The sequence below is a fragment of the Planococcus citri genome, chromosome 3 (assembly GCF_950023065.1).
Source record: "Planococcus citri chromosome 3, ihPlaCitr1.1, whole genome shotgun sequence".
NCBI lineage: Eukaryota > Metazoa > Arthropoda > Insecta > Hemiptera > Pseudococcidae > Planococcus > Planococcus citri.
This window is the reverse complement of record NC_088679.1, coordinates 54,306,429-54,323,641: the sequence shown is the minus strand read 5'-3', so window position 1 is coordinate 54,323,641 and position 17,213 is coordinate 54,306,429. Positions and strand designations below refer to the sequence as shown.

The 17,213-nt window shown below is 32.6% G+C and overlaps 1 protein-coding gene across 1 annotated transcript in view; it reads left to right on the top strand.

The window, feature by feature from the left end:
* Positions 1-17,213, top strand: part of LOC135840759 (uncharacterized) — a 272,818-nt gene that overhangs the window by 216,874 nt on the left and 38,731 nt on the right. Inside the window, exon 4 of the mRNA XM_065357428.1 lies at positions 9,063-9,152. Coding sequence (XP_065213500.1) covers positions 9,063-9,152 — 90 coding nt within the window. The remainder of the gene's footprint in view (positions 1-9,062; positions 9,153-17,213) is intronic.

Here is a 17,213-nt window from a genome sequence, read left to right as displayed (position 1 = left end):
GTACCTACTTATGTACTTATCGGTGGAAAGTTATTAGGTTTTTGTTTTCTTTCGCCTTTTTTTTTCCATTGTGCCTTGGAAGAGACCTACGTGTCGTACATGCTTTTACCATTGCGCCGACTTGTAAACTTATTCTAAGCGGTTGTCGTAATTTACTGTAAAGTATCGCAAATGAACGTTTGTATTTTACCAGACGTCCTGTGTGCGAAAAGATATTACACCGTGTACAAATAATTAGTAAGGATTTGTTAACAGCGTGTCTTGCTGAGATATACAAACGACGAACGGCGCACCGTATGCGTTTTCTAGTCACAAGACGTGGGTGGATTTAAGTATCGCTATGTATACCTACCTAATACATATAAACGGAGACGCTGGTTCTCAAATATCGATGATTCATTGTATTTCCTAAAAATCCTTAAATGCTCGAGTAGGTATGTTTTGCTTCTGTAGCTTGACTAATTCGACGAAGAAAAAAAGGTGAAGTGGTTTTTATCTTGATCTGTGCGAAAAAAGAAACAGGGCTAACAGGGGTGCGGGTGTACATTTTCCAGCAACATTTTGAAATGCAATGATAGCCAAAAAACAGAAGAAAGAAAACTAATAGGTAATTTAAATGTATCGGGACGAAAACTCTTCTAGATGAAAATTATGGATTTTTTCATGAGATAATGAATGAAGATACGTCGAAGAATTCAAAAATCACAATCAGATAAATTTTCAAACGTTGCTAATCATTTTTCGATTTTTGGCCAATTTTTGAAATTTTTAAGTTGGTTTCACGAAAAAATCAAGATTTTATAAAATTGTGCTGGGAGCTCAAATTCGAAACTCTGAATGGTGTTTAAGGTTCTTTGCCGTTCTGTAGCCTCGAGTAGATTTTTGAATTTTGCAGTTTCCGAGAAATATAGTGAAATACTCAGTATGAAGAGGTCACCAAAACGTTTAATCCGAATAGCCCAGTAATTTAAAGGAATTTTTTACCCAAAGAATCATAACAAGAGGAACTTTTTTTAAAATGTAGGAAATACAGTCCAAAGTAACACCACTAGGATCATCACTCAGTAGAGAGGGGGTGGGTAATCAATGCAAGATTTATGCTCAGGGGGTCGAAATAACCCAATTACCATATTTTTACAATAATTTTGAGCAAATTCCCCTTTGCCTTTTTTTGGAGCAAACTTTACGTAAAGCAATTCTGCTTATGATCATTTTTCTCGAAGCCCTTGGTTTGTGAGAAATTTGCAGATTCGAAGAGATGTTGGCATCAAATTGCTGAAGATGCGTTCACTCAATTTATGTAAGAAAAATCATCTAAACTATAAACCGTCGTCTTCGACCCAGACTTTTCCAAGATATTCAGGTTTAAAATCCTGTTCCTTTATTTTTATCCTTAATAATTGTCAATACTTATTATCTTTTTGTGATAAAGTTGTAAAAACTGAAGCAAATAAATAAAATTGTTTGATTGATTTTTCTCGTAGGGGCCATATTTTTGGGGAAAAAGTGAAAACCTCATTTTTGGATAGGTTTCATCCCCCTTCTACATGACGCATACTGTCTAAGGGTAGAAAAGAAACTTCAGCATGTCACGTACCCCCCCTCTATCTCCGTTAGAATTTTTTTGGATTCTAAAGTGTTGTCTATAGAATACCTGGGCTAAAATTTGTGAGTGCGAAATTTCATTAGGGCATTTTTTGCGGATTTTTTTTCGAAGTAGAAAATCCAAAAATCCGTTGTGGACTCTGGAGTGCTTCAAGATCATCTCCAATTGATTTGAAATGTCGAACTAGAATTCAAACCAAAGTTCAGGTTTCTAACTCAATTTTGTAACATTTTGGATTTTTGTTGGGTAATGGACTAAATTTTAAGTTTCCAAAATTCGTCATGGATCAAAAGATGAAATTCAGAAGCTGAAACTTAGTTTAGTTATGTACCTTTTGATGTTTTTTTGGCACACCACAAAAATTTTTGGGCTTTGGGAATAGGTAATAAGTATGTACCTCTCCAAAAATCCTTGGGAGTTTGGATTGATATTAAAATGTTTTGTGATTTTGCTCTAGCCCCCCTCCCATATTCCAAAAAAATCACTTAAACTACTTCTTAAATTTTTACATTCGGGGACAATGTTTGATTACGACGTAATGCTTCCTAATTCCTACAGGGTGTGCATAAAAGTACAAACATTTCATTTTGCTTGCTCGACGTATTGCCTACTCTTCAATATTGAGGGGTAAAAATATTTAAAACTCCATCCCATGAAATTTGTCCTTTCTCTAATCACTGATTTTTTTTTTTTTGGTTTGAAAGTACGGTACATACAATTGGGTTGATAGATTACAATTTTTCAAACAAAATTTTCCCTTGCCAAAAATTTTTTTATAGATGAGCTTTCTTTAGGTTTTCAAGAAATTTTATGGTTCAAATAATTGAAAAAAAATGGTTTCTGCAGTTTCATCTTCCATCGTCTTTTTCAGAGTGAACCCCTTGAGACTTTAAAAGTCGATGGGTAATGCAAAATCTGTGAAGAGATGAGAAGAGAGGGAATGATAGAATTCGATCTTCTGATTAGAATCTCAAAATAATGTACCTACTTTTTCTTTTTTTTTCAAATGTGAGAGCAATTTTATTCAAAAAAATGATGTTCAAATTGCATTTTAAATGATTTTCGAATCAATTTGTAGTACTGTATTTTTTTTAAACGTCAACTTTTAAAAAAATTGCCATTACCTAACTAAAATATTACAACAATTTTTCATCCAATCAAAGACCTGAAAGTTGGTGTCAGAAACTCTTCAGCACCATTTTCCGGTCAAAATACGATATTTTTTTGATTCATGGAAACCAACTGCTTGAGTAGTGAAGGGAAGGAATTCACGTAGGTATAAAAAACATCCCTCTTTGGAACTCATCTTATACTTATTACGAAAATAATACACCAAATGACTGTACATCTAACTTGTTTATAACTATGGTTTTTTGGATTTGCGAACTCCTCCCTCGTCCCTCCCTTCACCCCATCGAAATAAGTTAATTCGGATTCAGATCTCGAGAAAATGAGCTGCTATCAAATTTCCAGCATATTTACTTCTTTTTTTTTTACATAAAAAAGAAGAAATATCCGCATCTTTGCAATTTAAACTTCTGGAATTTGATCATTCTAGTAGTTTTTTAAGCATCGAAACGCATATTGTTAGAGGGGTAATAATTCTCGTCGTAATGCTTGACCGAACACTTTATCATTGATCACCCCAATATTCGTAATCATTCTGACATTTTTACTGGCCAAGTTCTGGTTTTCTTTTCATATCGCAGGGGGAAAACTTCGTCAGTCTCGTGGCTCGTCTGACAATAAGAATCGCTTCGCTTTGTAAGTAAGGAAGAAAAGTGTACAAGAGCCGGTTGCAATATATGAGCCCCATAATGTATGTATTTTACACACTCGCTTTTTTTTTCATCATCGGGGAATGCGAATGGTATTGTTTTCAATGGAAGAACAAGAGAAGAAAAAGTTACATTGAATATTTAATTGATTTAAGTAAAGAAATACGCTTAGCTGCTTACTTATGTGTAGTGTGTATGAGGTATCTACATACATAATACCTTTGCCTTGTGACAATAAAAAGTCACTCGAGTTAGGATAGGTAGGTAGGTAGGGTGCAACGTTTAATTAATTATACAGGCTGTAAGCTGGTAGGTTTATACGTTGTTAAAAATATATTTTACAAGGGCGACCTTTGAAAAAAATAAATAAGAAACTTAATTAAGTATAAAAGGGTTGTTTACTGAAAATCACCGAACGTGAACGATGCACGTTGCCTCGAGAGAGAGACTTGCATCAAAATGGCCCAAGTGTAAGTATATAGGAAGAAAAAAGAGCGAATGATTCCGTTAATGATATTTCGCCTTCATGTACCTCTCTCTACAATGAGCTGCGATCGAGTTAAATAATCGTAAAAATCTGTAATAAGGTATTTACAACGCGATTCGGTCGTACGAACAACCCTCATAGACGCGAACTAGGAAAAGGTAAACTGTAAACAGGTCGTAAATGTCGAGAAAAGGACAACTTAATGGATCAATTTTTTCGGTAGAAGAATCACAAAAAGGTAAACGAAATTAATAGTATGGTAGATTAATATGACAGTTTTACGATTATGCGCAGGATGTTCTCGTACATCGTAGACTATATGTAGCATAGCCGACTCGACTGTGTAATGTGTATGGACCTACATATAATATGTAAGCTGACAAAAATGATAATAGGCGCAGGGGTTCTCATTGTAACTTACAAAAGGCACGAGACCTCGAAGATGTTCCCTTATGCATCATATCTTCGCCTTTGCCTTTGCCTGCGATGTCGCTGTCGTGTGTTGTGGTATATATGGCGATTATGTGAATTACTATCGTAGTCGTACTCGTACACGACGATCTAGTTTAGTAGTTTGTCCAACTCCAAACGATCTTCTTTGGCTAATGCGAACGTCGGAGGGGTCTGATGGCTTTGACCATTCGACCATTACCTACTTAATTTAATCGATGTTTCCCACTGAGGTGCGCTCGATGATAAGAACTTACCTGTATATATTGTCTACCTCTACTGATGGACTTTTTTTTCACATGCTGGTCATGTTGTTAACATATCTCGTAAATTTTTCCCTGATAAATCGAAAAACATCGCTTCGTTTTGGTCTTACTTTCATTATTCTCTGCCTATTCCTACTCCCCCACTCACCTATAGCGAATTTATTGCATTTTGACCCCAGATTTCGTATTTTTATGGGCTACGAATGTAAATAAAACTGCAATTTTAAACGTTATATACGTCGCCATTTTCGTACTACTACTAATTGTTCAATTACGTCATTGTTGAAAATAATAACAACCAGAGTATGTACGAGTATGATACTCGTTAATTTGTCAAAAATTGCGTTCACTTTTAGCTCGAAATCCTAACCCAATAAAAATATCATTCTCACGTAGGTAGTGTTGTATTGTGCGAGTAGATAAGATAATGCTCAGTCATAAGTGGGTTTATGGTTGACGAGGTGAATTTCAGCCGATAGAAAAAAAATATGTGCGAATATGAACTCGAGCTCGACGTTAAGTTAACGTTAAAGACATAGACACTCAATGACAGCCGAGCCATTATACACCGTTGGGTCTGCACTGGCGCCAGCCACCCTGTATTTAACTTTCTTCTCGCCGCATTCGCTATCGCCTGTCTGCTCAACGGTTTTAGTGTATACCTTCGAATTCGATTTCGCCATGATTTCGCTTGTCCACCAAGAAATGAACGATATACTTGATTAACTTAACGGATTTCAATTTGAGTTTAGTTTTTTTTTTTTTTTTTTTTTTTGGTGAATTTTTTCAGTGAAATTTTCTTTTTTGAAGAATCACCGTAGGTAGTATAGCGATGCACAGATAGTGTTATTTTGTGTACCTGCCTTTGCCTTTGCTTGCCTTATTCTTTTGTAATTCGAATAACTGTAAAAGGTATAGGTACACAATCATGTAGCTGATCCCTAATTCGGTGTGATTATCATTAAATGAGGTGAATGGCCTTTTTCGTAGTACCTAATTATGAAGTTATCGTAATTAATTGAGAATTTAAAAATAATTTCCCGATGATAAGAACCACGAAGTGATAGGCTAATTTTAATGCTTTTAAAAGGCATTTTTTTTTTTGCCTGAAGGGTATCTTACATCAGCTGATTATAATTACATAGGTATTTGAATTATACAGTGGGGTGATCCATTCTGCAATGGTTTGAACGCGAGTGTAAATCAAAATTCAGAAATGAGAAACTGAAAACTTCTTATGAATTTGACTTGAGTAATCACTCATTTTGAAAATTTTCCAAAGCTCAATTTTGTTGCGACGCAAAAATGTTTTCTTGTGAGCTGTTGAAGTTGTTGAAAAACAGGATTGAAATGTTGTGTTTTGGAGCATTAAATTTTTACTTTCCGGGTCTTATGAAAAAATTGAGAAAAACAATCGAAAAATTTTCAGTTGATAAAATTTTACAGCAAATTTCTATCAACTTGGCTTTTTGTTTTCGTTCGCATCTGTGAATTTGGCTTCGGGAATCAAAATGAGCTTTTGGAGAAAATAAAGAAAAATCCTCAATTTTCAAAATGAATTATCGCTCAAATTCAATTTTTTTTCAAATATCACAATCTAATCGTTCAGTCCAACTTCTCTTACGAAAATTCTTGAAAATTTATGGGTTGAACTTCTCAAAGACGTTCGAAGGTCAAGTTCATTTTTGGATTTTGATGGTTGATTTTTGAAAATTAATAAAAATCAGAAACTACAATTATGACTAGTAAATTTTGTCAAAATAGACGAACCATTGTTTGTAAATAATTGTCTCATTTCAAGCCTCCCTCGATTCAAAAACTTCCAGTTTTAGGCCATTCCTATACATGCATTCAACTAGTTTTCAATTTTCTTCAGTTTAAAAAGCCTTTGAAAGAGCCGAAAGTGAACTTAAGCACCTGTAACTTTCGGACGTACCTAGTTAATGCAAGATTGCAGTATTGTAAAAAATTATACTCGTGATTTTTTGATTTTGAAAATTATTGTTTGGTTTTTTCATTTTTTATGGAATTTAGAAATGGTCATAAATTTACCTACTTTTAAATGAAAACTCCTGAAATTTTGCAGAAACCATGTAAAGCGACCGAGCAGGTGTCCAATAAGCACTAACCAGAATTATTGATGCTAAAATACATTTTCAGACCAATTTGAAATTTTTTAGAAAAATTGGCAAGTCACTGGGGGCTCCAGAATGACTTTTATTTTATTGTTCACATTGTTTTGTTTTGTTTTTCTCGTTAAAAAATATATATAAAATTCTTAATAATAACAGCTCTTCTAAACATTTTAATTTTAAAAATTCGCCAAAAATCCAAAAATTAATTTTGGCACCTGAAATTTTAACTATGGGTATAGGTACTTAATACTTACCTATACTCTTCCAATGTAATATAGCCTTCGTTTGATCTAATCAAAGTGTAAGCTCCAAAAGAGTTTCTTTTTGACTAAAAAATGATGGTTTAAAATAGCCTTGAAATTAAATAGAAAAATCTAGAGAAAGCTTAATTTGAAATTTTGAAAGTTGAACTTTTCAATTGTCAGTTCAACTTTCAAAATAACGCTTCAAGTGTGAACTATGCTTGAAAATCGCTCTGAATGACTCAATGTAATTTTCTAAACGCTGTTTTGTATCACACCATGCAGATTTTTAATATGAGCGCTATTTCAAAAAGGGAGTAGTCCCTCCCCCTCACTCATTTTGAATCAAAATTTTGAAGAAAAAAAATCAGGAATATGGATTCTTCGAATTGTGCCTACCTTCCGTATACACAATTTGGAAATGGATGGTTAAATTTGCTCAGAAACGAAACGTAGCGAAGAACTAATTGCGTATAGTTAGGGAGAGGGCAAAAATGATGTAATTCCCTGCTGACTCAGCTGAGAATTCCCTATAGACATTTTAAAAAAGGCAAATTTCGGTTGAATAAACTGGGAATTACCCACAAAAAACTTTCAAGCCCTCTGGATTTCATAAAATTATATGTCATATTAACTACATAAGTAGATATTAGTCTAATGTTTTTTCAGAGAAACTGATACGAGTACTTATTGGACAAATTCGTGATTTCCAAATTTTTTTAGTCTAAATTAAAAATTTTACCACGTTTGCCTGTATTTTACAATTTTTTTATTTTTTCATGCTTTTTTGAGTTTTACGAATTGAAATTCGGATGAGCGTAATTCGAATTTTCATTCATTGCGTTGGAATTGTTATACCTTCTAGTTACTCACCTATTTTCTAAAAAGAATTCGATACATTCTGCTAAAATCGTCTACCTTTGACGAATTTTTGAGTGAGGAGGGGCTGCCTCTTCGTTATTTCCATCCCTCAATTCACATCATCATTCATTAAATCATTATAAATGGCGCCAAGAATATGTTCATTTTGAAAAAAAAAAACCTGCAAAAAATATTATTCAATTATTACGATATTGTGAATCGATTGTTTCAATTCTTCGTAGAATTTACTTACTTAGTAGGTATGTCTGTATGGGAGCATTTTCCCAACTATAATGCATTCAAGAGACGACTCGTATTTCATGCTAAAATATGTAGGCTACTAAAGCGTTCTCAATTTACTTAGTAAGTACTTATTGTTATCACTTTCCGTCTGTTAAAGGTTAAATTCACATGTTCTCACGAATAAATTAAACCCAGCAAATCTTCATTAAGCTGATATTTGTCTATTATTAATTATGATAAATTTACATCGTCCGAGTTGGTTTTTAACACCGACATGAGATAAATGGAGGTGTTGTATTACCGCGATCGAAGCGAATATTTTCATTTTTGCAATTCACCTAAATAAAAACCTTCTATAGGAATGTATGTATATTGTATGTACTTGTACTTGCGATAGGCTATTCGATTAACGACTGACGTACCTATGTATAAAATTGTATTCATTCACGAGTTCAAAAATTACGAGTATGCATGATCGATTACCATACGTTCGAACTGAAGCAAAGTCGAGAAAAGAAAATGGGAGGAGAGGGGAAGGCATCTTTGAATTTTTGCAAATTAGCAGCAGAATGAAGAGAACTTGCGTCGCTCAAGTAAAAAATAGAAAGCATAATTTTTCGAATTTTTCTCTGATATTTATCAATGTACCCCAACGATTAAACTGTTCCCTTAAAAAAAATTAATTAAAATATAAAATTTCTAGGTCAATATGGCACACTCGAGTGATGATAAGATGGAATACCTTCGTTATATGTACTACGTAGATAGTTAGGTAGTAGGTAGAGGGTATTTAATATAATGTAAACAGAAAGCGAATTTAAAGAAAATTTTCATTATCATTGTTGTTAACTTTAAGTTGGTTAAATTTGCAACTTGAAATGTTTACCTACTCAAAGTTTGACGCCTGCGGGCTCGTTTTACCCGGAAACATCTTTATCGAAATTGATAAAAGGTTAACTTATTTAATGATGATTAACTTGAAGTACTTTTGCAGGCTTTCAAAGTGAAATCAAATGATTCTCAACATCGTATCATTTGGGTGACGTTTAATGGTGAATTTGCGCAATTTCGTAAGGAAATTTGGGTAAGTTTTGATACACTTTTTTTCATTGGTTATGGTAGTACTAGTAGGTACCTACTTTTATATTATGGATATTGGATTAGTTCGAAGATTTGAGATGGTTTCATCACTTTTTAAGGTGTTACGAATATGTTCTATACTTATTGTGATGAAACGATTCGATTTATAAACTACATTGTACCTTATTACGCGAGTATTGTTCTCTTTTTGATGGATTTTTTGGTAATTCGATGTCGTGTATCGAGCTGGTTATAGTGGCTAGACTTCAAAAAAGCGTACTTAGGTTCACCTGTATGACATAGCATTGCATGGTATGTATCGAAATAATAAAATCAAGGCGTGTATCGTGAGATTATTTACTATTTTCCTGGTATATCTGAACGTTGACGTGCCCAATTTGACGGTAGTTTGAGTTCAACTTTGTTGCCATATCGATGGTTTTCATTTTTTTCAACTCTGAGACGATCACGATGAACTGAATAAACTAATATGTGGTATCCTTATCTTATCGTGTTTAATTAACCTATGACAAGTTTTCTATTTTTATGGCTTTGGTTAACCGCGTAAAGTTCGGAAGCGCCAATCATGTTTCCTTATTTTTTTTATCAGCTGGTAATTTGAAAGAAATTCGACCTTTCTTTATCTAAGTATTTACTTTCATATATATATTTTTTTTGGTAGGTTAAGAGATTACCTGTGGAAGGTTAATATAGGAAACGATCATATGAGAGCTTTTGTTGCTTATGGAAAAGTACTGAAGTATTTAGGCCAATGAATTTTAGAGGCTTTGAATCATATGTTATACTTCAATTTACTAGATGGTATGAGTACTTGCTGCTTGATTAATTTCGTTAAAAAGGGTAATACATATAAAAAATCTGTCCTCTGAATTTACCAAAAAAAAAAAAAAAAAAAAAAAAAAAATATAGTTACAATAGGTATAGGTAAGTAAGTAATGAAAAAGATCGGTCAGTGATGCCAAAAGTTTTCTTTTTCGTAAAAATTTTCAATCAAGTATTTTGTTCTTACATTCTAAACTTTTTTTTTTAATTCAGGAAACTACATACATAAACAGTTTGATAATATTTCTTATCAAAAAAATAATTATTTTTGTAATGTTACGTATTTTTTGAATCAGAAAAATTTTTTTTTGCAACTCCTCATTGTCCTCTTGAGCAAAGTTGAGGACGATTCAAATCATTTTTAAACGTGATTGCTGATTCACGTTTCCACTCGTTTTTTTGTTTTTTGTTTTTTTTTTTTAGCTGCAATTAGTGATTTGTGAATTACAACAATTATGAGCCTGAAGCCATAACTCACTTTTACGAATCATTTTTCCAAATCCATTGTTCTCTTCATTGGACAACATTACATAGGTATTTTGTTTTTGCCACATTTCATTCAAATTTTTAGATACTTTATCAACTTTGAACGATGTGTTAAACGTTGCCAAGTCTACTCAAATTTTACTGATATTTTTCAATTTTTGTATACTTCGAGTTATTTTAAGCCCATCTTAAAGTTTTCATAATACCATCCTACATCATATCATATTTGCCCAATTTTTTTTACTTTGATGACATTCGATCAATTTTATTGATACCTACCTATAATATTTTAATAATGCACTTTCTGCTAAAATTTGTTCAATTTTACGTAAATTCTATTACCTTTTGATAATTTTTACTGATTTTAACGCTTTTTTTGTAGTATTTTAACGTAGGTAATTTTTAACATATTTTCATGATTTTTTGTGCAAATCTTGTCAAAATTTCATCAATTTTTGGTAATTTTCCCCTGACATTTTAAAACGTTTTTGATCATGTATTATGCAAGTTTTGCTAAATTTTGCTTGAATTTCTTCAATGGACAAGTTACTGTCATTTTAAACATATTTTAACAAATTATGCAACTTTTTGCCAAATGTGGCCAAATTTTATAAGTTTTTTTTTTAATTTTTAGTAATTTTAATGTTTTTTTTTTTTTTTTTTTTTTTAGTGTTTTTCTGTCATTTTTAACGTGTTTTCACGATGTTTTATGCAAATTTTGACAAACTTGACTGAAATTTCAAAAGATTTTGGTGATTTTTGGATCACTTTTTACGTGTCGAGTGTTCTATTCAACAATGTTTGTGCAACCCTTGAATTTCGTCAAATGGAGGTTTCAAAAAAAAATATAAAAGAAATAAACGTTTGAAAAATCCCCAAAGACGAACATTAAGAGGATCAATTACGTACAAACTATCCATTCAAATTTGAAAAAATTCAGCTCAACATTAACAAGGATAATTTTTTTAGTGAAAATCTTTTTTTAGGGGTTGAGTAAAAGTAAGGAGTAAAAAAATTCACCAACGAAGTTTTAGACTTTGAGAGCCAACTTCCACTTGGTTATTATTATGAATGAACTAAGGTAGACTTGATAATTTCATGAAACTCAACGAGTGAAGTATTTGTAGAAAACCATAACAGAATTTCAGGCAGGTGTGAAGGTGAACCCATCACAGTAGGAGAGAAGTTTTATATTTTTATTGATTATCGATACGAAACATAGTGAAAACCCCTGCGAGTAATTTTAGATTCGTTTCGGATAAATAATTCAAAAGGTAATCTTTTCGACCTATTTATTTTTTAATTAAACGAACCAATCAGTTGTTTTATTTTTATCAATATACCTAAGTGTGAAAAAAACATTGTTGTTGTATTGCATTCCGTGTGAACTTAAGCACTTATAACTGTTTTATATGTCAACATTGATAACTTTATACAGGCAGTACTTTATAAACAAATTATCGTTTCTTATCATTGAGGTCACTTTTGACGAACAATGAAAAGAAAAAGAACTCAACTACCAAGATTATTAAACTTTTTTTTTCAAAAAAACAGGAGATACTTATAAATTTTATTAAAGTTGATAAATTATAAATTAAGGCTATAATTGAATTTTTGACGTCAGATTTTGGCAATATTTCTTATACTTGATGATCGTGTATAAAAAGAAAACTCATTCTAGGCATTTTGTAAAAATTTAATGATCATTTGATGAGTATGTGATTTTCTTACTATTCTTTTACGTTTTCGATTTTGTACATTTTATTTAAGTTACCTACATAGGTTTAGGTATATGGAGAGGCAACCTTTGCAGTACTGACCAATAATGGCAATAATTTCCGTACAGATGAACACGAATGGTGTCCGAACGATGTTTAAATTCCTTTGTCCATAATAATTCAGATTTGACTAGATTTGTTTACAAAATGCGTCATGTCTTTTCTGCGCCGCTTCGTCTTTGGTAAATACAATTCTTAAAACCGTGACAAAATCTTTTCAATCGAAGGTTACACCTTAAAAGCCTTTCTATTGTGCACGTGAAACGAAGAAAATAGATTTTCATTTCGTTCCGATGACACTAGACCGGGGATCGCAGTTGAAGTTAGCACCTGCGAATTCATCAATCCAACGCTATGCATCACATATTACACTATGGGTATACTTACCCTATACCTATAGATATAGAAAGACTTTGAATTTCTTTTTTAATTTTTTCTCAAAGGAAATGGTACAGTGTATTTTCGCAGATTTTAGATTTTGCGTAACACCTGGATAGTGATAATATCAAGGCGGGGTTCACATTTGCCAAAAATAGCGTGACATCTTTTTGTAAAATACCTGGAAAGGTACCGGCAACCGGTCACCGTTTATAATTAACCTTCTTTCTAGGTTTAGATTTGTTTTATTTTGTTGTTTTTCCCCTCAGTGTGTATAATACGTAATGATATCAAATTTTGGACTTATGCATGCATAATTTCTGCCTTTTTTTGGGCCAATTTTTGAATAAATTGCGACTTACTCTTGACTAGAAAATCTCTGAAAATTCAGTTTGATGCCACAATCGATCGATTCTACAAGCTAAAAATATTCCACAAACAACTTGGGTAGCGATAGGAGCCAAAAAACACAATTTTTTCAAAAATGTCCTCTCTTTGAGGGTATATTTTTCCTCTCCAGGGGCACTTCGGAAGCTACAATTTTTTTCTGACGAGTAACTTTCAACACAAAATGAAGTTCTCTGATAAATTTGGTCAAAATCCGCCGTTTTTTTTTTTGGCGATACGTATTTTGATAGACTGAAAAATTTACTAAAAATTTACTTTTTTCTAAAACTTGAATTGCTTATAATCTCTTTAATTTTAGAGATAGGCTAGTTCACAAAAAAAAACTCTTGTTCGTCTCAAAAAGGTTACATCAAGAATTGTGATCAGAAATTTAAAATTTGGTAAATTTAGGTACCTGCTTCTTCAATTTTCAGAATATGGGCACATTTCAGGGAAATTGAGTCTTAGGTGCAGGTGCTTCCGAGTACATTACGTAGGCAAAATATCGTTCATATTGGCGAGGGGCACCTCGGGCACTTCTGAACCTTTTCCATGAATCTCTCTTTTTTTCTCACCAACTGAATTAGAGGAAATTCTGTACCTGTGTAAGGTATACCTTCATCTCAAGTAACAAAGTACAAAGATGAGACTATGAAACTCCTCCCATTGCGATCCTACATATCATACAGATAAAAACTTATAAGTTCCTGTTGGTATCCTTTAATTGCAATATACAATTTCAAATTTAATTACGACCTTAACCTAACCTACCCTTAAAAATTTAAACAGAGAATGATACAAACACCCTCGTGGGGAAAAAATGGTCACAGAATTGAAACGAAGGAATCATACCGTTCACACTCATACTAAAAATGCGCACACATCACGCAATAGACAATAGGAGACAAAAAATGTCACTATTTTCTATTCTGTTGATGCGGAAATAAGCTGATTTGGGCTATCCAGCACTTGTAATTCCTTTAGCAAAATAATACCCTACACTATCGTATTTCTTTTTAAACGAGCGATCGTTCACATCAAAATCTAATTAGTAGTTTCATGTTTCAAGAGATGGATCGATTGCATGAACGGATATCCAAATTAGAGAATGAAAAAAAATCTCCTACAAGACACCTAAATGCATACTCGTTATAATACCTGCAACCGATTCCTTCACAAGAGGGGAGATTTTTTTACAAGCGTTTTAATACGTCTTCGTCTACCATATTGTGATTGTTGATATGGGTACCATCAACATCAACCGAGCTGAGGAAAAAAATTCTGCGAAGAATACTAAAAATTACACCTTTTGTTAATAGTTTAATTGAACCAGTGTTTGAGTTTCTGTTTACCTTCTATGTATTCATTGTACTTACCGGTCAAGTTGAAGAATTTAATTGCAAACTTTGGGAATAATTTTATTATGTTTGTACGTATAGTATCAGGATTATGGGTCAGTGATCTAGTTTCAAGGTTAATGATATTTCAACAATTTAAATTGATAAATTTTTATAGTGTTAGGTATTTGCCCTTCAATGGGTTAGTTATTATTATTAATTTCGATCTCTTGTTAAAATCGACGGCTGCGAAAAAACCTTCGTCTTGACTATAATTTGACCACCGCATCGGGTTAATGTGTTTAATCGTATGTGCTCCTGATGCTCGTGCTCATTTAACCAAAAATTTACACATAACCAATCATTTACTAATTTCGTATAAAATCGCTGCTCGGTTCTCTTTTAATTAAAATAAATCGATGAATGGGCTTGCTCCGAGTCATTGATAGTTGTTGTTTACCATACCACACAAATTACAATACGTGTTTGTTTACATGTGTAGTAGTTTTTTTCTCCACACGCTTTGCCGAAAAAAAACACAAGGTACTACTATTATAACCGCCCAGCTATTTGTGCCAATGTTTTTTCAAAAAATTAACCGCTTTAATAAATTCAAGCTGAAAAATTGATAAGCTAAAACATCCTACGAATATAATGGATTTTTTTTTACAAGATAGGTACCCCTAACAGAAGGATATAAGATAAGAATAGTGAACCAGGATGGATAAACTAACGCATTGTTTACAAATGCTAGGATCATATTAGGTTAGGATAAAATCGGGAGCAAATATTCTTCTCCATTTTAATAATATAAAATGTTTTTTTTCTCGCAAACATGCACCTAAATATTGGTACAAAGGTGGTAGACAAATACTACATACCTACTCGTATTTTGTTTATTTACTTACCACTGAAGCTTATCAACTGCTTTTGAAAGAATATATTCGATATGTTTGAAATTCATAGAAAATACCTAAAATATCCCCGAAAAAAGACGTAAGGGTATTCCCGGTTAAGATAGGTGAAATGGCCCTGTTCCCAGATTTGGAAAATCATGATGGATTATTGTTGGGTACCTCCAATAAAAATTTTCGAGCGGAATTTCCGCCCCCCCAACCCACCCCCCTTGGTCAGTATAGCCAAAAAACGCGTTTTTTGCGCGAAAAATTCGGTATCCATGAGTGGTGGGGGTAAAATTCTGGTACCACGCGGAATGTGTAGGGAAAGCCTGGGCCTTTCAACACGATTTTTTTCAAAAATTTTTATCATAGTGGTGGGGGTAAAATTGACAAAAGAAAACTTTGAAGCGCCACAGCTCCGAACTGAAGGGTACTACACAAAAACTGTTTTCGCCAAAATGTGTCTTTTTACAAGTACTTTCTTCCTGCTAATCCATGAAATTGAAATTTTGTCTGCAAAAGGCTCATATTTGCAAAAAACTCTAAAAAATACGCGTTTTTCGCGTTTTTTTGCAAAATTATGCGAAATATGCGAAAAGTGTATAGAACAAAAAATGTTGAGCGTCGACTTTTACCCTAGAAAACGCGTTCAAAAGGTTGTCAAAACGCTCATCTACTGAAATTAGCTCAAATTGTAATCATGAACTCCGTGAATAAAAAAATACCAAAAAAATTCAAATTGAGATCAGAGCGATCCAGTTATAATTTTCACGGTCTTCTCATTTTAAACACATTTCCACAATGCTTGGTCAAAAAAAATCCTTCAAAATGAAAATATCGCAAGTCAAACTTACATAAAGTTGCCATAGAATGGGCAAATTATCCAAAAATTGTTCAGAAATCTAACTCAAAATCAGTATTTGCAGAAAATACAAATTTCGATTCCAATTTCAATTTTCAAAAATTTTAACAAAAACTTTTTCAAATCCAATAAGTACCATACATACATGTTCAACAAATCTTATCAAAATTCAAAATCTTGACCCATCATGAGGGTATGTTGTGTATTGATTTTAAAAATGGAAAAAGCAGCACTTTTGAGACAAATTCTGGCAAACGTTAGAACTTTTTGACAATTTTTTCAAAAACTGTACTTTCAATCTATTTTGGCCAACACAAGATTTTATTAACCAATTTGGCATAAAATAGAATTTGGATAATTCATCAGAAAAAGGCCTTTGCCCACAAATATTTTGTCAAAAAAGTGGAACTTGCAGACAATGTTGACAAAAAGCTGTAGTTTTGAAAATGTTGGCTAAAAGCAGAAGTTTTTTTCACAATACTTACCTATAGGCATGTAATTTACCTATTTATTTTGAAATAACTGAGAAAATATTGAATTTTGATGGCAAAAAACAGGATTTCTGTAGGATAATTTTGGGAAAATCAAGAATTCTTGCCAATTTAGGCAACAAGATTTTTTGAACATTTCGGCAAAAAGCAGGAGTTTTCTTTTGGAAATTTTTACAAAAGTTAGGAGTTTTTTTATAATTTTGACAAAAAAGGAACTTATTTACGATTCTGACGCAAACGAGATTTTTTTGACAATTTAGGCAAGAACAGAACTTTGCAGACAATTCTGGCAAAAAATATAACACCAACTTCTTAGGATCATTTTGGCAAAAGAAAGAAAATTTTGAAATTTTGGCTACTAACAAAGTTTTTTGGTCATTTCTACAAAAAATATTAGGACTTTCTTGATAACGTCAAAAAAAGGTATTTTTTCAACAATTTTGGCAAAAAACGGGACTTTTTTGGAAATTTGGACAAAAGATAATTTTTTTTACAATTTTGGCGAAAATGAGACTTTTTTTTATAATTCTGGCGATAAGGTTTTTTGAACATTTTGGCATAAAACATGTACTTTTTTGGCAATTTTTACAAAAAGGCATAATTA